At 45.2% G+C, this 24,711-nt stretch overlaps 1 protein-coding gene and 1 non-coding gene across 2 annotated transcripts in view; both read right to left on the bottom strand.

Annotated features, from left to right (window-relative positions):
- slc12a8 (solute carrier family 12 member 8) overlaps nucleotides 1–24,711 on the bottom strand; it is a 152,159-nt gene that overhangs the window by 19,478 nt on the left and 107,970 nt on the right. Inside the window, exons 8-10 of the mRNA XM_078229173.1 lie at nucleotides 22,164–22,251; nucleotides 10,484–10,630; nucleotides 1,105–1,798 (exon numbers count right to left, since the gene is read on the bottom strand). Coding sequence (XP_078085299.1) covers nucleotides 1,105–1,798; nucleotides 10,484–10,630; nucleotides 22,164–22,251 — 929 coding nt within the window. The remainder of the gene's footprint in view (nucleotides 1–1,104; nucleotides 1,799–10,483; nucleotides 10,631–22,163; nucleotides 22,252–24,711) is intronic.
- On the bottom strand, nucleotides 684–756 carry trnak-cuu (transfer RNA lysine (anticodon CUU)). The gene has a single exon. It is a non-coding gene; the product is annotated as a tRNA-Lys (tRNA).

The following is a 24,711-nucleotide window of genomic DNA, read 5'->3' as shown; positions in this document are numbered from 1 at the left end:
TGGTCAGGAGTCGGAATCCTGGCCTACTTTCTCTTTAATCTTATCCCCAGAGCATTGATACCAATTGTGGCACTGCTACCATCACACTGGCTGAAATCAGCTAACACAGCAAAAATAGAACTCCACAAACCTTGGGTTGTCTGGACTGTATGGCTCAGTTTGATACTAAGCAACTGTGTACTGTATTTATTCAGGTGGATGTACAAGATCCCATGACACTTTTCAAAGGAGGGCAGAGAGCTTTCCTGGGTATTCTAGCCAATGTTCATCCTGCAACCAGCACTACCAAACTGGATTAGCTGATCATTGATCTTGTTTTATGTTAATAGAATCTAGGAATCTCTACAGTGCAGAAGGAGGTCATTTGGCCCAGCGAGTCTGCAACGACTCTCTGACAGAATGTCTTACCCTGGCCCCCCTCCCCCGCCCTACCCTTGTAATAATACCATGGCTAATCCATTTAATCTACACATTTTGGGACACTCGGGGGCAATTTAGTATGGCCAATCCACCTAACCTGCACCTCTTTGGACTGTGGGAGGAAACTGGAGCACCTGGAGGAAATCTACACGGGGTGAATGTGCAAACGCCACACAGACAGTCACGCGAGAATCAAACCCAGGTCCCTGTGTTGTGAGGTAACAGTGCTAACCACTGTGCCACCGTGCCTCCCAAAACAATGGCGCCCAATGTAGGGCTCAAACCCACGATACTGAGAGTAAGAATCTCATGCTCTACCGACTGAGCTAGTCAGGCACAGTGGTTAGTACAATCTTGCTTTGTATGCAAACTGCCTTTTGTTTACCAACAGAACAAATGACAGCATACAAAAATTAATTGACTGGGATGATTTGAAAGATCCTGAGGTAATGACGTTGTGCAATATAAATGTGAGGTTTTTTCCTTTACCACCCTGCAGTGAAATTTGTGTCAATCTTGTCCACAATTTTACGTTGAGAAGCAACTAGATGAATAAACTCAATCATTCATTAATGCAGCCATCAGAGTAGCTTCAGTCCTTCTGAACCGACAGAAGGCATATTCAGATACCATCCTCGAGAATACATGAAGAGCAGAAAGACCAACTATCCCAATAACAATTACCATATCCTTTTGTTTCTGTTGAATCATCCGTGTCTGTATAACAGTATTCTGCAGGTTCTATTATTTGGTAGTCAACAACTTGGTGGGCTTCCGTAGATTGAGGTGCAAAATGATTTTCCAGATGCCGATGGTCTCCTACATCCTGTTCTGCCGGGTCTCCTGCAAGCTCAGTCTCTGAGTCATGGCTTTTGTCCTCTTTAAGTGTTGTATCTGAGTTGCCAAGATTCAACAAAAAACTGTCCTGCAGTGTCTGCTTTGCAGGTTTTCTCACCTTTTTTAACAGGACAGACTGATTCACATTTTTTTCTTTTTTCTGATTTATTTTCATCTCTTCTTCCCTCTCGAGAGGCACTGTCTGAAAGATCTGATTCATGTCCTTGTTGAACTCAAGCAAAGAACCTTTTGTGTTGCCTTTGATTGGGCCACCAGTCCCATTTTTGAGTGGGCCATCTAAGTTCGGCTTCTGTGATGGTTTATAAGTTCGAGCATTTACTTTATTCCTGTTTTTTTCCTTTTGCTGAATGTCATAACTCATACAAATTGAGAAATAGGAGTAATCAACCACACTGTAAGTCAACATGAAGTTGATGCTGACTATTGGGGCAAGAACATTCACTTGCCCAATAAAGATAAATGCCATGGTCACAAGTCCGACAAGACATATTGCAGCAACTGGAGTTTTGTTTGGCCCTTTCTGAAAAGAAAAAGAAAATTTATAATTAAAATAATTAGTTTCGTACATTATAAAGAAAGCAGTGCCTCATATTTATCATAAGTTGTTACCCAATAAATATGTGCTCTAAAACGTGATCAAAGGGTATAAAATATAGACAAAGATAATCACTCCATGTATAATGATGAAAATTACATCTGTAGAAAGCAACTTTGGTTAGGACTTAAGAAAATTTTAAAAGTTAGCCATGGATTATTACACCATTGCTTTCAGGAAGAACATTTTCCAAGACCTGCCTTAAAAATTTAAATTAGCTAGCTTAAATTCATAAGGAGAAATTGTAGGCGATGTGTAGGTGGATGCGTTTGATGAATCAAGTGGCCTATCTCTCGCTCTATATTATCTTATCAGACATGAGTTAGATCTCAGCTGCTGCGTTGTGGACACCACACTTCCAGAAAGATGTGAAGGCACTGGAGACTCTGCAGAAGAGGTTTTAAAGAATGGTTCCAGAGATGAGAAATTTCAGTTATGAAGACAGATTGGAGATGTTGGGACTGTTACACTTGGAGAGGAGAAAGTTAAGAGGGAATTTGATGGAGGTATTCAAAATCATGAGGAGGCTGGACCGAGTAGATAGGGAGAAATTGTTCCCATTTGTAAAAGGATCGAGAAGGAGGGGGCATAGATTTGAAATGATATGCAAAGGAAGCCAATGTGATGTTAGAAAAGACTTTTTTTTACACAATGAGTCGTTCTGGTCTGGAATGCATTGCCTGGAAGAATGGTGGAGGCAGGTTCAATCGAGGCATTCAAGAGGGCATCGGCTGATTATTTGAATAGAAACGATGTGCAGGGGTACAGGGAAAAGGCAGGGGACTGGCACTAAGTTATGATGCTCATTCAGAGAACCAGTACAAATATGATGAGCCAAAAGGCCTCCTTCTACACCGTAACAATTCTGTAATGTTTTTACATTAATTTAATTCAAAATAGTTCAGAGTTGGAGAAGAACATTGATTTCTTGGAGATTTGACTTCACACAAAGACAAAACTGAAGTGCTTATTTGCTAAATGGGAACGCCCACCACTCACAGGGAGTACTGGTTAGGAAACTGGAGCCTCACAGTCCTTAGATTTTCCATTCAATAATTTAAATGGATGACAAATCAGGAACTCTAAGTCTCTGTTTTCCTGACAAAGACTAGGGAGTGCCCAACTGGGGAATTAGTCCTGAAGTTTCGAACAATTGTTAAAGTCAAAGGATTTAGTTTTACGCTCACTCAATAAGGCAAGAAGTTCCAGGCCTAGTAATGGATTCTTTTTCATTTGGCTCCCAAGGTAAGCATGAGCACCATTAACTGAATCCAAGTATTCCAAATTCAGTTTGTTTAGTGAATTTACCAACAATGTCAGCACTAAAGCAGTTTCAGCATTGCCCTAACACTAAACTTGTCACGTACACAGATTATCAAGGCTTGAATTGACTCCAAAACAAGTGAGACAAGCTCCTCCACATATTCTCTAACACCTTTGCTCCTGCAACATTTGTATTATAACAGCAACATTGGTGTGAAGCAAAACTGTTTCACACCCACACAACAGTTAGAGTGTAACAAGAGTATGAAGAATAAAAACAGAAAATGCTGGATAAACTCATTGGCTGGAATTTTACCGGCCCGCCCACCATGGGAATCAGAGCGGGCAAGGGGCAGACCATGGAAAGGTCCATTGACCACGGGTGGGATTTTACAGTTTCGGGACAAGCGTGGCAGTAAAATCCCACCCAGCAGGTCTGGCAGCATCTGTGTGGAGAGAAACAGAGTTAACGTTCCGAATCCGTATGGCACGGTAGCACAGTGGTTAGCACTGCTGCTTCACAGCTCCAGGGACCTGGGTTCGATTCCCGGCTTGGGTCACTGTCTGTGTGGAGTTTGCACATTCTCCTCGTGTCTGCGTGGGTTTCCTCCGGGTGCTCCGGTTTCCTCCCACAGTCCAAAGATGTGCGGGTTAGGTTGATTGGCTATGCTAAAATTGCCCTTAGTGTCCTGGGATGCGCAGGTTAGAGGGATTAGGGGGTAAATATGTAGGGATATGGGGGTAGGGCCTGGGTGGGATTGTGGTCGGTGCAGACTCGATGGGCCGAATGGCCTCTTTCTGCACTGTAGGGTTTCTAAGATTTCTTCAGAACTGAAGCGGGAGATAAATGTAATGAATTATAAAGTTGGAAAGGGAGCTGGAGGCGGTGGGCCAGGATCAAAGGTCAGGGATAGGTTGGAGCTAAGGAGAGACTGAAAAAGATGATATGAACACAAGACAAGGGGAGTGTTGATGGTAGCATTAAGGACTTTGTGGGTTTCCTCCAGATGCCATGGTTTCCGCCCACACTCCAAAGACATGCGGGTTAAGTTGATTGGCCATGCTAAATTGCCCCTTAGTGTCAGGGTAAATGGATGGGGTTACAGGGATAGGGCCTGGGTGGGATTGTGGTTGGTGTAGACTTGATGGGTCAAGTGGCCTCCTTCTGCACTGTAGGGATTCTATGATTCTACAACTAAAGAAGTGCTGATAGTGGGAGAAACCAAAGAAACAAAAAACAAATGGGAGTCAAGATTGATTTCCAAGAACTGAAAGACAGCCTTCACTGAGTAAGCTACTCTTTCCATTGACAGGATTCATTTCTCTGCTCCATTCATTGTTCTAAGGATATCTTGCAGTTCCTAAAAAGAGCACTAATAATCTGTGCCAGGAAGCCAAGATCGTCATCCACAACTTCACTCATAATGGCGACCATCATCTCACACCAACAGCATCACTGAAGTGTAGGCCCGCTCACCAGCGAAATCGCCACATTGAACTGGGCCCCATCCCGGCTGTCTCCAACCACTTCAATCAAGCAAGGATTTTCTTGACTTAACTCGGCACCCCTTCACCAAACTCTAGCCAGAATCTTCCTGGATCATAGCACAGATCATACACATCAGAATAGGATAATCATGGGTCGTGCATCAGCATAAAAAACAGATTCAAAGATGAGTAGCACCAGAGCTCGCGAAAATGCAGTCCCTCCTCATGCTTACATTACTTGGCCCCCATGATTTTTTTTATATTGTGATGCTATTGTGCCTTTAAGAAGTGTATTTTTTAAACCTGTTCTCTGCAGTTATCAGCAGGCACCAAGATGCCTAAGCAGATGTCCTTTCATTGCTGCTTAAGTGGTTTAAATGGGGTATTTTTTTTTTCACTCTGGGCCTAACGCACTTTCTAGGAGTTTAAGTACTTTTGAATTGTTAGGGGGAAGAATGACTGACAGGGTTGTTAACAGGAGTTCTTTTACTTTGTTTGGTTCAGTTTCAGAGGCTATCCTGGTTTTCAAGCTGCGCTGCAAGCAGGTTTTGTCTCTCTCTCCTGGTGTTTTGGGAAGCTGTTCTTACTTGCCTGTGTGTGTGTGTGTGTGTCAAGAAAGCTGCAGAATCCAACAGCAAAATGTGAGCATAAGAACTTTCTGTGCTAATCCCAAGAAAGGTGTTTGTTTCTAGGATTGGTTTGGTTGGAACAGTTGCACTTAGTTAAGGTTTAAACAATATCATGGTTGGGTTTATTTTCTTGTTTGTAATTGGAAAAGCTATTGCTAATTTTATTTTTACATGTGAACTGTATTCTTAAATAAACATTCTATAATAAAAACTCCCTGGTGGGCCAGTTGAATCAAACCCGAAGTGAAATATCTCATGCTCACCCTAGCCAAATTCAAAGTGCAAACTTTATGATCCAGGCGGACTTCATAAAACAATTTGGAGTTTCTGACCTGAATTATAACAATATTAATGGGCTTTTTGGATCTTTAACTGGAATTGTGGTTAATATACACATCTGATCGATATGAGTTTAAAAAATGTGATCGGCATTAAAGCCCCCCAGCAAGAGTGCATTTTGTGCCCTTCGAGTGGTATTCAACATGAAGGATTATTGCTGAGGGAGAGTGGCAATCAGCAGAAAGTTGCCTTGTCCACATTTCACCTGATGCCATGAGATTCATGGGGTATGGAATCAATGGTAAGGATTCCCAGGGCATCGCCCTCCTTACTGCACACCACTCATTGGAGGAATCTGAGACATTGGCTGTAAACTTTGATTTGGTTGGTCTGACGATGTAAGGCTTTTGTACAAGTCCTCAGATGTTGGTAAGGAGAACTTGCATGATCAGTTGGGTAGGATGTTATTTCCAGTGTCTGGCTTGATGCCGTTTGGTTCATCTGGTTTTCCTTTTCAACTTTTTTTATAGCAGATTGGCACAACGGAATGGCCTTGCTAGGCCACCTCAGAGGGTGGTTGAGTCAGTCACATTGCTGTGGATCTGGAGTCACATGTAGGCCAGTTCAGGTCAGGACAGCAGATTTCCGTCTAGAAAGGACATTAAAGAACCAGTTGGGTTTTTACAACAATCCTTTTGTCATGGCTACCATTCTTGAGACCAATTTTTAATTCAAGATTTATTAACTAACTGAATTAAAATTCTGCTGGCCATGATGGCAGTTGAACTTGTGTCCCCAAGGCAGTACTCTGGGCATCTGAATCATTAGTCCAGGAACACCACACTGCACTGAGCTCTACATAACCACATAGGCAGGGATCCTCCACTCCCCGTGAAGAGTTTCCCGGCCCCGAAGGGAGCAAGCCATTGGCCACTGGCCAGATCTTCCAAACCCACCAAAGACGATGGCCATTTGTGTGACTCACCAGCTCTGTTGCTGGGCCACCCGCCACGGTGGGGCTAGAGGTCGGGAGGTGGGGGGATTGACCTCGACAAGACCGGAAAATTCCACTGGCGGGGGAAAATGAAAAATCCCGCCCAAAGTCTTCCAAGGATCGCAGACAAGGCTCTCACATGAACACTGGCCACGGTAACATTTTGCAAGGCACCCACCATGGAATCGAATCCAGCAAGGACTCAATGCCTTGAAAGAGGAGAGAAAATAATGAGATGAACTAAATAAGAAAACGGATCCCAGCTGATCTTTGCATTCAACCTGATCTCAGTCAGGCCCCATGTTTGCACAATCAAGCATTCAGTACGTGCAGATCTTCACTCTAACTCATCTTCATTTGCTGCAGCTACAAAGACCTTCGGAAAACAACTTTCCTCTTTTTGAAAAGTCATTTTGACCTGAAAGGTTAATCCTTTTTCTCTCCCCATAGATTGCCAGATCTGCTGACTATTTGCAGCATTCTTTCGTTTTTATTTCGGATTTACAACACGTGCAATATTTTACTTTTGAAGTTATTTAAAAGTTGCTTTCGGTTATTCAAATTAAAGTGACAAAAAGAAACATTTTCCCAAGCACCACAACATTTCTCAGGCTGTATTAGCATAAAATCTCTCAGTAAAATCAGTTAATCACACCTTAAAATAAACTAAATGTGCCCAGCAGTTCATACACTACAGCACACCAGTTGTCATCTTGAAAGCGAACATTAATTTGAATTTGCTAAAATGGCTTATCTTTATAGCCATATTGTTTTGACATAATATGGGTTCTGATCTTTTTATTGCTTTTACGGATGTTGGAAGCCTGGTGCATTTATGTTGATGAGAATCTGTCTGATATTTATGTGTTAACCTGTCAGTGTATGACAAATCAAAAGAGTTTAATATTCTGCATTTGACATTCATTATAGAATACTTGCTCTATAATATTAAAATTATCTTTTGATGTCAATTTTGTTTTTAAAATTTTGTTCTATTTAACAGAAGGCTTTCTTGGACTAAGAAAAAAATAATTTGATGGCTTAGGGTGCGATCTTTCGACCTCGTTCTGCCCATAGATCGATGAAGTGAGGTCATAAGATTGCTCGAGAAGCTGAAAACAGGAATTGCCACCGGTTCCGATCGTTTAAATCTCAGATTCTCCGATCGTACCAAACTTTTTTCTCAGGTGTGATGAGAAGCATGCACAAAATGGGCGAGATGTCCATTTGCATGCATCTCAGTATAGTTAACGTGGTCCACACGCAATCGTACCCCCTCACTTACCTTAACGACCTCTTCAGCGAGACGTCACACTGGTGAGAAAAACACCTGCTGTATGAAAGTCTATTGCGGGCATAGCAGTAGCGAAGGGGAGCAAGGAGGTACGTTTCTTTGACCACCAGCCTCTGGGATGCAGTGGGGGTGAGGGTGGCCTCAGATGCGGCCATAGTGCCTTGTGGGGTGGGGGGGGGGGGGGGGTGGCATGCATTGATGTTTGGGTGTTGGGGTGATGTTTTGTGCTGGTCTGGGGGGGTGACAGAGTAAAAGCCATTATTTACTTACGCACATAATTGGAGAGATATGATACCAGAGTGATGAACTTTCATCGACCAAACACCACAGAAAAATGTTACAAACTGCACCATGTATGTGCTTTACATGTACAACTGAAGACAAATATGCCAAAATACTCCTAACCAACTGTTTTCTAAATGAAGAAAGACACAGGAGGTTAACTATTTGCATAAATATAATCAGAAGGTCAGGAAGGAGCTAAAGCTGAGCTTCCTCTTAATTCTAGCACTCAATGGTGAATGTAGATACTGATAATTATATTCTTGATGATGAGTCACAATGAGCCACAAAGCTTGAGATTTAAACTAGCCCCATGCCAAAACTTCAAGGTATGTGGTTATTTTGGCTGCACCTGTATATAAAGAAAGAACAAAGAACAATACAGCACAGGAACAGGCCCTTCGGCCCTCCAAGCCCGCGCCGCTCCCCGGTCCAGGATTGAATCCTGAATCCAGGATCCCCGCCCAATTTTCCAGCCTATCTACATACCAATATCCTATCCACCGAGCTGTCCCTCACAGCTACGATGCTTTGTTCATTACAACCTATTAACTCACCCCCACCCCCCTATTCCAGACCATGTGATCCCCAGGGAGAGGCGAAAACCCAGAGTGAAAAACCCCAGGGCCAATATGGGGAAAAAAAAAATCTGGGAAATTCCTCTCCGACCCCCTGAGGCGATCGAAACGAGTCCAGGAGATCACAATGGCCCTGATCGGAAAATGCTTCCCAACCCTAGTCATTTCCACTTCCATGAACACCATATGAATTCCCTGCCCCCGAGACAGGTTCCCAACTATCCGCAGTCTCGCTCTGTACTGGCACCAGCAAGATGATCATAGAATGAAGCCTTGAAACGAGAAACAAGGAACAATTAGCCCGCGCCGCTCCCTGGTCCAAACTAGACCACTCTTTTGTATCCCTCCATTCCCACTCCGGTCATATAGCTGTCTAGATAAGAAATATCTCCAAATAAACTTTACACTAATGAAATTTGGCAGTTGAAATCCTTCACACAAGGTCATGGAATGTAACAACGTGCTCCATATATTTAGAGTACATCAGAGAACAATCAAATTAGTCCAGAAAATTAACTTGTACTTCTTTTGATATCAAATTTCATTCCACACTCATTATTAAACAGCAACCTGCAAAATTCAATTATTTTCCCTGCAATGCATGCAAGGTTTTTGTCAAAGTAAACTTTGTGTGGCCAATAATGTATTGGGTGCCCACAGTGTCATGGTCCCAAATTGCCAGAGATCTGTTCAGCATGCAATTCATATTGCACAGGATAATGCAACACTATCAAGTACGGTCACTGTTACACTGCTTTAGAAGGCCAAAACAATCATGGATGATAAGCCCAAGAAAACAGTTCAGTCTACCAATTTACAAGAAAGTTTATACTTTTGGCGAGTTTGGTGAGCCCAAGAAACTACTTCCACAATTGATTCCAGACACAGGTGAGAAAGCATTTGCTCAGCTTTCTGTCACCTAGATAGTTATGGTGCTGGCCTTCATGCAATGGTGGCAACCTCCTCCACAAAATAACATATCTGTAGGACCTCATCGATTAAAATCTCCATGGCTGTTTTGCTAAATGGAGCAGTTCATATCTATATGCTGCTGATGCCATTCTCTTTCCTCCCCCCTCCCCCTCACCACCACCACACACCATACCAGCAGTGCAACAATTATTTGGGTAATTACCCAATCAGCAAGACATCCTGGGAATGAATAACCCATCCTTCACTTATGATGCTCTCAGCACATTATACATAATATACCAAGAATGCTGCTATGTCTTAGTTTATGGACAGTAAGAAGTCTCACAACACCAGGTTAAAGTCCAACAGGTTTATTGGGTAGCAAAAGCCACTAGCTTTTGGAGCGCTGCTCCTTCATCAGGTGAGTGGGATTTCAGTTCACAAACAGAGCATATAAAGACACAAACTCAATTTACAAAATAATGTTTGGAATGCGAGTCTTTACAGGTAATCAAGTCTTAAAGGTACAGACAATGTGAGTGGAGAGAGGGTTAAGCACAGGTTAAAGAGATGTGTATTGTCTCCAGCCAGGACAGTTAGTGAGATTTCACTAACTGATCTCACTAACTGCCCTGGCTGGAGACAATACACAGCTATGCGGAGTCAGCCTTGCTTATATTGTACCAAATAGCTGACCAATTTTCCCATCATGCTATTCCTTAGTTCGTACAACTTCACATCTCCACATCATGGTTTATGAAGTCAGCTTTCTGTGCTAGAGTTGTATTGCCCAAAGACCAATTATCCTGACATTATTAGCCTGATATTCTATATTTTTGCATTTTAGTAGCCTCTATGTAATGGTCATGAAGTAATCTTGGTTATACTCACCCCAGTGCCCAGACACCCAAGGGCAGGTATCACCCTTTCTTGTGCAATGCACTGAAGGATTCTGGGTGCGCCATAAAGGCCTCCCATGCAGGAGGCTAAAGATGAAATGTACAGCCCTAACAACCAGAGGAATCCAACCAAGGCAACCTAGAACACAAGAATAAGTCAATGTGATAGATTAACGATGTAACTGTTCTAACTATTTTGTGCCTTTTTGAACTGAATTCTATGAATAGCTAGGGTATTTATGCCCAATTATGTGCAAATAAATTGGCACATGCTGCAAAATTCAAGGACGAAGCAACTATTTATAGCACTTTAAACAAGCACGTTTCACAGTACAAATCACATAAGGATGGTCAGGTTTTTTGATAAAAATATTTCTCATGTGTGTTTGGAATCCCATGGAGATTTTAAATGTTCTTTTTTCATTTTTAGTATCATGTTTATTCCTCACAAGATTCAATAAGACTGAAAGTTGAACAAAAAAATGACACTTTGTATTTATATGGCACCTTTAATGTCATGAAACACTTCAAGGAGCATTTGAAACCAATCCACATAAAGAGATACGAGGCCAGTTGACCAAAAGCTTGGTCAAAGAGATAGGTCTTAAGGAGCACCTGAAAAGGAGGAAAGTGAGGTGAAGAAGCGATGAGAATTAAGAAGATAATTCCAGGGTTTAAGGCCTAGATAGCTGAAGGCATGGCTGCCAAAGGTAGAGCAATTAAAATAGGCAATGTTCAAGGGACAAACATTAGAGGAGTACATATATCTATGAGGATTGTAGGACCGGAAGAAATTACAACAATAGGGAGGGGCAAGGACATGGAGGGATTTGTAAATATGCATTTTAAAATCAAAGTGTTGCTTAAACGAGAGCCAATATATGTCAGCAGTGTATGCAAGCTAAGAAACAGGCAGCAGAGTTTTAGATAACCTCGCGTGTACAGAGGCTATATGTGGGGGACTGACCAGGGTTACATTGGAATAGTGAGATCTAGAGGTTGACAAAAACATAGTTAAGAGTTTCAACAATAGATGAGCTGTGGGGAGGTAAAGATGAACAATTTTATGAAGGTTGAAATGGGCAGCCTTAGATATTAGTGCAGCTCTGTAGTTGAAAGATCATGCAGAGACCGAAGATAATGGCCGGAATGTTACGACCTTTCACACCGGTGAGATTTTTCACTCCCACTGCAGTGAACGGAGATTTGGCTGGGCGCCAAATTCTCCAACCTCGCCACAGCGAGAGCTTGGCGTGAACAGCTGGTAAGATCATGCTTAATGTCTTTGGTGTGCCCAATATTTAGATGGAAGAGATTTCTATTGATTCAATACAAGATGGTGGAGAAGCAATCTGACAATATAGAAACACTGGAGGAAGTAAGAGAAATAGTAGTGAAGTAGACCTGAATGTTGTTAGTGGGATTTTTAAAATTCTTTAACTGGCTGGGCCAGCATTTGTTGCTCATGCCTAAATTCTCTTGAGAAGGTGATGACAAGTCGCCTTCTTGGACTACTGCAGTCCATCTGGTGTAGGTACACCTACATTGCAGTTTGAAAGGGAGTTTCATGTTTTTGACCCAGCCAAATGAAGGAACAGCGATACAGTTCCAAGTCAGGAAGGTGTGTGACTTACAGGGGGATTGGCAGGAGGTGGTGGTGGCGGATGCCCTTGTACTTCTTGATAGATGTCACAGATTTCGAAGGTGCATTTGAAGGAAACTTGGCAAGTTGCTGCAATGCACCTTGTATATGGTCCAACTGCTGCCTCTGTGCACTGGTGGTGAAGGTTTAAGGTATTGAATGGAGTGCCTATCAAGCAGACTGCTTTGTCTTGGATGAAAGAATGTGCACGGTTACAGGGAGAAGGTGAGAAAATGGAAATAGGCGACTTGCTCATTCAGAGAGCCGCTGCAGACATGATGGATCAAATGGCCTCCTTTTGCACCATAACAATTCTGAGCTGATCTCAAGGTTCTTGACTGTTGTTGGCGCTTCACTCGTCCAGGCAAGTGGAGAGTATTACATTACACTCCTGACTTGTGCCTTGTAAATGGCGGACAGACTTTGGGGATTCAGGAGGTGAGTTACTCTCCACAGAATTCTCAACCTCTGTTGTAACCACAATATTTACATTGCAGTATACATGTGGCCACTGATGCAATGTTATCAGATGACATCACCAAGGAGAAGATTGGAGATGAGAAATAGGAGCGGAATCATTCCGGTTAAAGTTTAAACTTTTGTTGTAACAGTAATTGACCTGGAATCCATTTTCAAATTTGTGGGATTTGAAAAACCATAGATAGGAAGCCTGATTCCACTATTTCTATTTAATCCAGTCATTTTGATGTGTATATCCTGAAAATCTTAATTTGGTTCATGGAAAAGGTCCGAAATCTTACAGCTACCAGAGCGGCACAGTGGTCAGCACTGCTGCCTCGCAGGGACCTTTGGGGCAACTTCTTTACACGGAGGGTGGTGCATACATGGAATGAGATGCCAGAGAAAGTGGTTGAGGCAGGTTCAATTTTGAATTTCTGTGTAGAAATGGAAGCCTGGTATAATGGAAGCTTTGAAACCAGATTAGACAACAAGTCTCAAATCTGGAATTCTGTTGCTAGTTTAGTGTTCAGTCCATATCTTAAACTAGCCATGTAAATACGTTGCCTCTTACTATGTAGTGGCAAGATTCTTAAAACCAGGGCATTTAAAAGATAGGAATTAAAAGTGTCCGTAACAGTTCTCTGCAACAGCAACTTAATTCCACTTCCCCATAACCTTGCAATGTTCAGTTTTTTATTCTTTCACAGGACACGAAGTGCTAAGCCAGCATTTTTATTGCCCATCCCTAATTGTGCTTGATAAGGTGTTGGGAATCTAAAACACGGAGGCATAGTCTTGGGATAAGGGACTGATCATTTAGGACAGAGACAACTGCTTCACTCAAAGCATTGTGAATCTTTGGCATTCTCTACCCCAGAAGGGTTGTGGATGCTTCATTGTTGAATGCATTTAAGGCTGGGATGGACACATTATTGGTCTCTCAGGAAATTAAGGAATATGGGGAGTGGATGAGAAAACGGCATTGGAGGTCAAGATCAGCCATGATCGTATTGAATGGCGGAGCAGACATGATGGGCCATATGGACCACTCCCTCATCTATTTCTTAGAACATAGAACATAGAACAGTACAGCACAGAACAGGCCCTTCGGCCCACGATGTTGTGCCGAGCTTTATCTGAAACCAAGATCAAGCTATCCCATTCCCCATCATCCTGGTGTGCTCCATGTGCCTATCCAATAACCGCTTAAATGTTCCTAAAGTGTCTGACTCCACTATCACTGCAGGCACTCCATTCCACACCCCAACCACTCTCTGTGTAAAGAACCTACCTCTGATATCCTTCCTATATCTCCCACCACGAACCCTATAGTTATGCCCCCTTGTAATAGCTCCATCCACCCGAGGAAATAGTCTTTGAACGTTCACTCTATCTATCCCCTTCATCATTTTATAAACCTCTATTAAGTCTCCCCTCAGCCTCCTCCGCTCCAGAGAGAACAGCCCTAGCTCCCTCAACCTTTCCTCATAAGACCTACCCTCCAAACCAGGCAGCATCCTGGTAAATCTCCTCTGCACTCTTTCCAGTGCTTCCACATCCTTCTTATAGTGAGGTGACCAGAACTGCACACAATATTCCAAATGTGGTCTCACCAAGGTCCTGTACAGTTGCAGCATAACCTCACGGCTCTTAAACTCCAACCCCCTGTTAATAAAAGCTAACACACTATAGGCCTTCTTCACTGCTCTATCCACTTGAGTGGCAACCTTTAGAGATCTGTGGATATGGACCCCAAGATCTCTCTGTTCCTCCACAGTCTTCAGAACCCTACCTTTGACCCTGTAATCCACATTTAAATTAGTCCTACCAAAATGAATCACCTCACATTTATCCGGGTTAAACTCCATTTGCCATTTTTCAGCCCAGCTTTGCATCCTATCTATGTCTCTTTGCAGCCTACAACAGCCCTCCACCTCATCCACTACTCCACCAATCTTGGTGTCATCAGCAAATTTACTGATCCACCCTTCAGCCCCCTCCTCTAAGTTATTAATAAAAATCACAAAGAGCAGAGGACCAAGCACTGATCCCTGTGGCACTCCGCTAGCAACCTGCCTCCAGTCCGAAAATTTTCCATCCACCACCACCCTCTGTCTCCGATCAGATAGCCAATTACCTATCCAATCGGCCAACTTTCCCTCTATCCCACACCTCCTTACTTTCATCATAAGCCGACCATGGGGGACCTTATCAAACGCCTTACTAAAATCCATGTATATGACATCAACTGCCCTACCTTCATCAACACACTTAGTTACCTCCTCAAAAAATTCAATCAAATTTGTGAGGCACGACTTGCCCTTCACAAATCCGTGCTGACTATCCCGGATTAATCCGCATCTTTCTAAATGGTCGTAAATCCCATCCCTAAGGACCTTTTCCATCAATTTACCAACCACCGAAGTAAGACAAACCGGTCTAATGTTGTTTATGTTGATTATGTTCTTATGGGCTGGATTTGGGAATGATATGCCATGGGGGTGGGTGGGGTGTATAGGTTGGCATGGATAGGACATATGAAGTGTATAGGGGATGAGGAGGTGTGTAGGGATGAATTTTAATAATTATTAAAAATAAATACAGTGTCCAGGCACAGATTCAGACCTTGTGCCCAACCCAGCTCTATGACTGGCAACGTCAGCACTTGTTCCAGTGTCACCGGCCTGACTTCTTTTTCAGCCTGCCCCACCTCTCCTGAACGAAAATTCAACCCGTGGGTGGACATTTTAAAAGTCAGGTTTGGTGAGCTAGAAAAAGTCCCGGCTCTGTGAACCTGACATGGGGCTGATAATCTGGACCAGTTTAACGTCTCATCTGAAAGACAGTCGTCCTAACAATGCAGCATCCATTCAATATCAGTGAGGTGGCTCAGACATAAGAATAATACTGCTGAGCTATGGATGACATTTAGGAATGCTGCACAGTGTCTAACAGCAACGGGAATGTGGTCTAACAGCAACGGGAATGTGGTCTAACAGCAACGGGAATGTGGTCTAACAGCAACGGGAATGTGGTCTAACTGCAATGGGGATGGGGTCTAACTGCAATGGGGATGGGGTCGCTGGGCTAGAAATACTGGGATTGAACAGGCGGGTCTTGTGATTTTGATGCAATATGGAGGGAGGGGGTAAGCCTGGTATTTACGGAAGCAGTCTGGAATGTGGTAAAATGAGGAGAACGGAGATGGGTTCTGCTGGAGGGATCATAAAATCCATAGATTCCCTACACTGTAGAAGGAGGCTATTCAGCCCATCAAGTCCACACTGACTCTCCAAAAGAGCATCTTACCCAGGCTTTCCCCTCCGCCCTATCCCTGTGCATTTACCATGGCCAATCCACCTAATCTATACATCTTGGGACACTAAGGGTTAATTTAGCATGGCCAATCCACCTAACCTGCACATCTTTGGACTTTTGGAGGAAACCGGAGTACGTGGAGGAAACCCATACAGACACGTGCAAACTCCACACAGTCACCCAAGACCAGAATCAAACTCAGGTCCCTGGCACTGTGAGGCAGCAGTGCTAATCACTCTGCCACCGTGCAATCTACAGTTAGGAGGGGAACAAAGATGCACTGGTTACTGCAGTATTTTTAGGGGAGTGCAGAGTTGACACCAAATTCAAAAGAAAAAGCAGCAAGGCAAAGAAAGAAAAGTGGAAATGAAGCAGGCAGCATAAACAGGATAGGGCTGCAATGGAACTGGGAACTGTGGGTTGATGTGGCTTGCATGATCAGCTTAGTCTATTAGAATATAACTAATAAATTAATATCACATAATATTAAAATGGATGCTCAATGAAAAGAACCAAGTCATAGAATTAAATAGCAAGAATTAAATTGGTGACTTGAGGTTTGACAATAAATTGTGATTATTAAAAAATGATGGAAATTATTTGCTGGAAAAATAGTGTCAAAATGAATTGTTACAGAAAATGAGTGTTACATTTAAACTAAGTGCTAAAATATGCAAGATCTGAATAAACAGTCAACAGAAAAATGTAAAGGTTCTTTGATATTCAAATACTGAGCATTAAAATGATAGGGGGTAGCATTTACTGAAAGCCAGCATTCTTGGGGGTAGAAATTAACATTCGCGTTACCTTCAAGCTTATGGTTTTCATTTCTTTTGCTTTGTCCAATGATTTAGTGGTTTTTCTACGGTCTGTAACCTTACTCGCACCAAGTTCAATTCCTCAGCCCTGTGCTTGCTGACCTGTACTAACTCCTGGATAAGCAATGCTTATCTTCCAGATCAACCGGACCCACTGACCATGCATCCATGCTGAGGGTTTCCTGGCAGCAAGGGATTTATTCATTGAGAAACCATGTTGACAACGGCGGGGCTAGAAGATCCAGCCACTGTGCAATGGTGGTCTGTCTCCTGTCGCCATGATCGGAAGCAAGTTGTTGTTGTTTTAAAACTGTGGGACTATAACATGGGTGTGGTGAACCATCGTTGGTTCACCACTGGGGGTTGTTATTATGTTACTGTTGGGCTAGGGTGTTGTTACTGTGGGGGTTGTACAATGTTGTTGGGTTAGGGTGTTTACCTGTTATAAGTGTTATCATGGCACATTCCAGTGGGGTCCCGCCTCCGGTGGCGAGGTATAAGACCCTCTGCTCCGGCAGGACCCCTTCAGTCTGAACTGGTGTATTCGTGTTAGTAGTTCCATTGTTACACAATAAAAGCCTTCAATATCGAAGCCTTGGTTCCACGTGCTTAATTGTCGCGCATCAATTTTATTGCGTAACAGAAAACTCTCAGCTGTACAAAAAAAAGAGAGTATGGAACAGATCTTAAAACCAGATCGCCTGGCACTGGACCCACGTGCGGTCGGTGCCGCTAACACATTCGACCATTGGTGGAAGTGTTTCGAGGACTACCTGGCAGCCTCTGTAGCTATCACTACAGACAGTGATAAACTCCAGGTCCTCCACGCAAGGGTAAGCGACACGATTTATCTCGCCATTCGTGCGGCTCCCACTTACCCGAGGGCCGTCGAGCTCCTGAAGAAACGATACACGAAGCCACCCAACGAGATACACGCTCGTTACCTCCTCGCTACACGACGTCGGCAGTCGGGCGAAACCATGGAGGACTACGCCAATGAGCTCCTGCAGCTTGCCAGGGGTTGCGATTGTAAAGACGTATCAGCCGAACAATACATGTACGACCTCGCCCGAGACGCGTTCGTAGCAGGGGTAGGGTCCTCGTACATCAGGCTTAAATTGCTGGAAAAGGGGAACCTCGACTTGACCCAAGCAATGGAGATGGCTGGGATGCTGGAAGCGGCGTCGAAGAGCTTGGCGCTGTACCCCGAGGACCACGTGCAGTCAACGTGGCAGGAGCAAGCTCAGCTCCCTCCTCGCCCCGCTAACCCGCGCTCCCAGATCGATCCGACGACGGCGGCAGCTCCAGGTGGCCAGCGATGCTATTTTTGTGGTGGGGCCAAGCATCCACGGCAACAGTGTCCGGCAAGAACGGCAATCTGCAGCCAGTGCGGTAAACAAGGCCACTACGGCAAAGTCTGCAGGTCAAAGTCTAAAAACGGCAGTGCAGCTTGTAACCCTCCAGAACGGAGACAATCTCCTTCGGCGTTGCAGTACCCACGAGGTCCGACCACGTGCGAACCCAGGACGGCGCCATCGTGGCTGACGGAGGAGGAGGAAGACCACCAGGAGTCGCTGCATTTGGCGCCCTCGCCCACGTGCGATTCATGGGGGCGGCCATCATGGTCCACGACGACTAGGAGCGACCAGCAGGGGTCCTCAGCATCAACATCGGCGGCATGCAGTGACGCCCAGGGGCCAACGGTGGCGTCGATCTCCCTGGACCAGACTAAGCACCACAGGCTTGAGAATTCCATGATGGATATAAAGGTAAATGGTCGAACTGTGAATTGTCTGTTTGACAGTGGGAGCACCGAAAGTTTCATACACCCTGAAACTGCTAAAAGGTGTGGACTCCGGGTTCTCCCTGCCAAGCAGACAATTTCCATGGCATCACGGTCCCGGTCTGTACCGATCCAAGGACGATGTATGGTAACTCTTGAGGTACAGGGCACAATTTACGAGCAATACAGGCTCCTTGTGTTACCTCACCTTTGTGCGCCAATTCTCCTCGGACTAAATTTTATGGTCCACATGAAGAGTGTGATCCTACAGTACGGTGGGCCACTCCCTTCACTGGCAGTAGGGAATCAGCCGCAGCCTCCAAATTGCCCAAAGCGCCCCGCATGCAATCTATCCACTCTGAAAATCACTACACCGTCCCTCTTTAAGAATCTGGTACCTGGCTGCAAGCCCATCGCTACTAAAAGTAGGCGTTACAGCGCTGAGGACCGGATCTTTATTAGATCTGAGGTTCAGCTGCTCCTCAAGGAAGGGATCATACAGGCCAGTGCTAGTCCGTGGAGAGCGCAGGTCGTGGTAGTCAAAAGCGGGAACAAACCTCGGATGGTCATCGACTATAGTCAGACCATTAATCGTTATACGCAGCTGGATGCGTATCCTCTCCCGCGCATTTCTGATATGGTCAATCAGATTGCGCAGTACCGAGTGTTCTCTACCATAGACCTTAAGTCCGCCTACCATCAACTCCCCATCCGCCCAGAGGACCGACAATATACGGCTTTTGAGGCGGATGGTCGTCTATACCAATTCCTCAGGGTTCCATTTGGTGTCACCAATGGGGTCTCGGTCTTCCAGCGTGCTATGGACCGAATGGTGGACCAGAACGGGTTGCGGGCTACCTTCCCGTACCTGGATAACGTCACCATCTGCGGCCATGACCAGCAGGACCACAACACGAATCTCCAACACTTCCTGCGCACTGCATCTCGCCTGAATCTGACCTATAACAGGGAGAAGTGCGTATTCCGTACGCGCAGGTTAGCCATCCTCGGATACGTGGTGGAAAACGGGGTCATTGGCCCTGATCCAGACCGTATGCGCCCACTTACTGAACTTCCCTTGCCCGCTAGCACGAAAGCACTGAGGAGATGCCTCGGGTTCTTTTCGTACTATGCACAGTGGGTCCCCAACTACGCGGACAAAGCTCGTCCGCTCATTAAGTCCACGACCTTCCCACTTACGCCGGAGGCCCAATTGGCCTTCAAGGCTTTGAAAAGCGACATCTCGAAAGCCACGATGCACGCGGTGGATGAATCCATCCCTTTCCAGGTGGAGAGTGATGCATCTGATTTCGCCCTAGCCGCCACACTAAACCAGGCAGGCAGGCCCGTCGCGTTCTTTTCCCGCACCCTTCAAGGCCCCGAAATTCGGCACTCAGCGGTGGAGAAGGAGGCTCAGGCCATTGTGGAGGCAGTCAGACACTGGCGCCATTACCTGGCAGGGAAGCGGTTCACCCTGATCACGGATCAACGATCCGTGGCGTTTATGTTCAGCAACACGCAGAGGGGCAAGATCAAGAACGATAAGATCTTGCGGTGGAGAATTGAGCTCTCCACCTATAATTACGATATTATGTATCGTCCAGGGAAGCTCAATGAGCCCTCGGATGCCCTCTCGCGCGGAACATGCGCCATCATGCAGGAGGACCGCTTGAAGGCTCTCCACAATGATCTGTGTCATCCTGGAGTCACCAGACTCTACCATTTCGTCAAAGCCCGCAACCTGCCCTACTCGGTGGAGGATGTCAGGTCAGTGACGAGAAGCTGTCGGATTTGCGCAGAATGCAAACCACACTTTTATCGACCAGACCGGGCACAATTGGTCAAGGCCACTCGCCCTTTTGAGAGGCTGAGTGTGGATTTTAAGGGCCCCCTTCCCTCAACGGACTGGAATGTCTGTTTCCTCAACATAATAGACGAGTACTCCCGGTTCCCGTTTGTTGTCCCCTGTGCGGACACGTCGACTGCCACCGTCATCAAGGCATTCAGTGAGCTTTTTACCCTGTTCGGGTACCCCTGCTACATTCATAGCGACAGGGGCTCGTCGTTCATGAGCAACGACTTGAGGCAATTCCTGCTCTCATTCGGGATTGCCTCTAGTAGAACCACGAGCTACAACCCTAGGGGTAACGGACAGGTGGAAAGGGAGAATGCTACAGTCTGGAAGGCTGTCCTACTGGCACTGAAATCCAGGGGCCTTCCAGTCTCCCGTTGGCAGGAGGTCCTTCCAAATGCGCTCCATTCTATCCGCTCCCTCCTGTGTACGGCAACCAATGCTACTCCCCACGAGAGGATGTTCTCATTCCCTCGGAAGTCGTCCTCGGGGATCTCATTGCCAGCCTGGTTGACGTACCCAGGACCCGTCCTTCTGCGGCGACATGTGAGGGCTCGCAGGTCCGACCCCTTGGTCGAACCGGTCCAACTCCTCCACGCCAACCCTCAGTATGCCTATGTGGCATATCCTGACGGGCGAGAGGACACTGTCTCCATTAGAGACCTGGCGCCTGCAGGGGACGCAGCAACTCCTGTCGCTCCTATTCCCCCAGTCACGAATCCACTACTCCTCATTGCTTCCCCAGACGTGGTGCGGTCAGCACCGGGACCAGTGCATAACACTTTTACTCCCATGTACAGCTTGCCTGAGACTCGGAGATCGGCGCCACCATCACCACCACCACCACCACCACCAAAGGTTCCAGGATCCCCTGCACCATCGCCTCACCAGGGCCAACTGGCCCGGGAGTCCTTGAGGGGACAGCCGGACGTTGTTTTGGAGAGAACGCCACCGCAAGCACCTGCTCCGGTTTCGCAACCGGTGTTGAGGAGATCACAGCGTCGGTGCGGTCCTCCAGACCGTCTGGACTTGTGAATTCTGTTTATATGACCTGTTTTTTTCTTGCACCCCGCCACCTTTTGTTTTTAAAGGAGGGGTGAATGTGGTGAACCATCGTTGGTTCACCACTGGGGGTTGTTATTATGTTACTGTTGGGCTAGGGTGTTGTTACTGTGGGGGTTGTACAATGTTGTTGGGTTAGGGTGTTTACCTGTTATAAGTGTTATCATGGCACATTCCAGTGGGGTCCCGCCTCCGGTGGCGAGGTATAAGACCCTCTGCTCCGGCAGGATCCCTTCAGTCTGAACTGGTGTATTCGTGTTAGTAGTTCCATTGTTACACAATAAAAGCCTTCAATATCGAAGCCTTGGTTCCACATGCTTAATTGTCGCGCATCAATGGGGCCTTAATCTGCTGTCGCCTCGGAAGTCACACTGACAGTAAAGTCTTGTGCTCGAGGTTGAAGCAACCCAGTGTCAGGAAGTTTGCGCGAAGCGTGATTCAATAGATAGATAATACTTTGCTCATTTAGTAATGTACTCGCTCATTTAGATTAATCTAGAGCATTAGGGAAATGGAAGCACAGGCCAGACAGGCTACATAATCCTTTAATTTACACTGACATAATCAAACAGAAGTCAGCGAAAGCTGAAGCGAATAAGAAATTGTTTTACAGAATTGTGCATGAAGAATGTATTCTAATCTAAGCATCGCCATGGTAACACTGCATTATTCAGTTATCAGATAAAAATGTACGAAGCAGGAAGTTGGCCTAAGTGAAACAATGTACATATTTACCTTTTCAGCTATCATGAAATCATATCGGAGTGCCTCCCTTGTACAAACAGCTCCCAGCAAAAAAACAAACACTAGATACAGGAACCATCTGCAATGAAGAAAATATGAGTTACTATTATTATTAAATTATTATTTTTCCTTTCAACCACTTAAAGATGCATTTTTTTAAAAAAGGGCAAGTTATAATTCAAAGTAACATTTGTTCAATGCTAAATTGAACACACTGTCTTATCTGTTCACTTGATACAGAGTATTCATTTTTTATCTGATGTCATAATTATTAAATCGAGGACTATATTCCACATTCAATCTATAATGCAATGTTTCATTCTCGTCTCTATTTCTACTTTACCCTTGGGAGTTTACAGAAAATCAGATTTTTTTTTCATTCATTGCTAATTGCTCTTGAACTGAGTAACTTATTAGGCCATTTCAGGGTCAACCACGTTGCTGTGGATCTGGTGTCACATGTAGGCCAGACCAGGTAAGGCAGACTTCCTTCCCTAAGGGCATTAGTGAATTAGATGGGTTTTTATGACAGTTCACAATGGTTTCATGGTCATCATTAAACTTTGATTGATTTTTATTGGAACACCATCTGTGGTGGGGTACGAACCCGGGTCTGCGGAGATTCCAGATTACTAGTCCAGTGACAATGCCACTGCCTTCCCGATTGATAGAATAGTTGCTGAAAACACTGAACTGTTTGAAAGTTGAAAGTTTGTGTGCACTCAAAGCATTTAAAAACAATCTATGCGCTTTTGCCACCAAAGGTACTACTGACTTTGATAACTGTGTGTGTGTGTGTGTGTGTGTGGGTGTCCGTCCATCCATCCAGATGTTTAGAATGGCGGGGGCGCACTGGGAACACATCCCCACCATCTCGGAGAGGTCAGCTACAATTTTACGCTCTAATGAGTGTTAAGTGACAGCGGATGGAATTTCCGCCCCTTATCCAGAAGGACGTCCCGCCTTGGAAGGCTGCCAATTATTGGAAAGTGCTGACTGCTGTGGTGTGGAGGGCAAGGCTGCCAATTTGTCCGCAGAAAGCTCCCACAAACAGCAATGCATTAATTTGACGTTGATTTGAATGATATCTCCATGTCTAATTGGCCAGCAGCTCTCCATCCCCCTCCAGGAACAGCGCTGCAATGGCCAGAAGAGGGAAGTAAAAAGCTCCCTAAGCCTAAGTCCAGGGAACCGGAAGAAAAGGTTAATGCCAGGGGTCTGGGCAGGGAGGGTAGGGAAGGCCAGGGGTTTTGCAATGAGGGCATAGAAAGAAAGAAACCCTACAGTACAGAAAGAGGCCATTCGGCCCATCGAGTCTGCACTGACCACAATCCCACCCAGGCCCTACCCCTATATCCCTACATATTTACCCACTAATCCCTCTAACCTACGCATCTCAGGACACTAAGGGCAATTTTTAGCATGGCCAATCAACCTAACCCGCATATCTTTGGACTGTGGGAGGAAACCAGAGCACCCAGAGGAAACCCACGCAGACATGAGGAGAATGTGCAAACTCCACACAGACAGTGACCCAAGCCGCGAATCGAACCCAGGTCCCTGGAGCTGTGAAGCAGCAGTGCTAACCACTGTGCTACCGTGCGGCAATCAGGGTCTTGGGGATAGACCCGTGGTGGAGAGTGATCCGCCTTAAAGGGAGGGTGCCCCCAGTCAGAATGGGGCTTCTGATGAAGGCGTACCAGGCCCCATTCCCAGCAGAGATCTAACTCTCTTCCGGCCTCCTGTTCCACAAACTGCCATCCACCTGCCAACCTAAAAATTGAGGCTGGGTGGAAAATGGCCCCCAGGTTACCATTAAGTGGCCACTTAAATGCCTTAATTGGGGCAAGGGCAGGCTTCCTGTCCGAAGCCTTGCTTGCCTGAAGGGGTGAGGTGGGAATCTAAAGGAAATCCCATCCATACAATTTCATGCTCACTGCCCCCCCCAACCCCCCGCCGAACCTCTGATCCTCGCCAGTGGAGGAATACATAATTCTGGCCAATGTGTACATCCGTGTGTGTTTGTACATGTGTGTGGTATGCATGTATTGTACGCATGTTTATACATGCATTTATAAGCTGTAATGACATAGAACAAGAGCCAGCATGACATGCTTTAACTGGTATTGGAAATTCCTGTCTGCTTCAGCACAAGTTTACAAATATGATGAAGCAAGAAATTGTCTTTTACATAATTTCCGAATCTTAATGTTGGGTGCGTGCCATTTCCAATTACTGCACAAAAAACAATTTTGCTAAAAGTTGGCTTCTCTTTCGAAAAGCTTTCAGAATTTTTGACACCTCATGCTGTCCATTCCCTTTTAGTCAGCCTCATCCCTTTAAATTCCACTGACAAATAGTTTCCCACAGAAACTGAAAGGGGAGAATCCGTCAAAGAAAGTCGTGTAATGTTGGTCTGAGGAATCAGATGATCTCCTATGGGACTGCTTAGAATTAGTAGACTGGTCAGTATTTAAAAACACTGAGACCTGTTTGAACGAATAGGCCACGACAGTAACTGACTTCATTAGTAAGTGTG

The sequence above is a fragment of the Mustelus asterias genome, chromosome 14 (genome assembly GCF_964213995.1).
Source record: "Mustelus asterias chromosome 14, sMusAst1.hap1.1, whole genome shotgun sequence".
In the NCBI taxonomy this organism is placed as follows: domain Eukaryota; kingdom Metazoa; phylum Chordata; class Chondrichthyes; order Carcharhiniformes; family Triakidae; genus Mustelus; species Mustelus asterias.
This window is presented reverse-complemented; position numbering and strand designations above follow the sequence as displayed.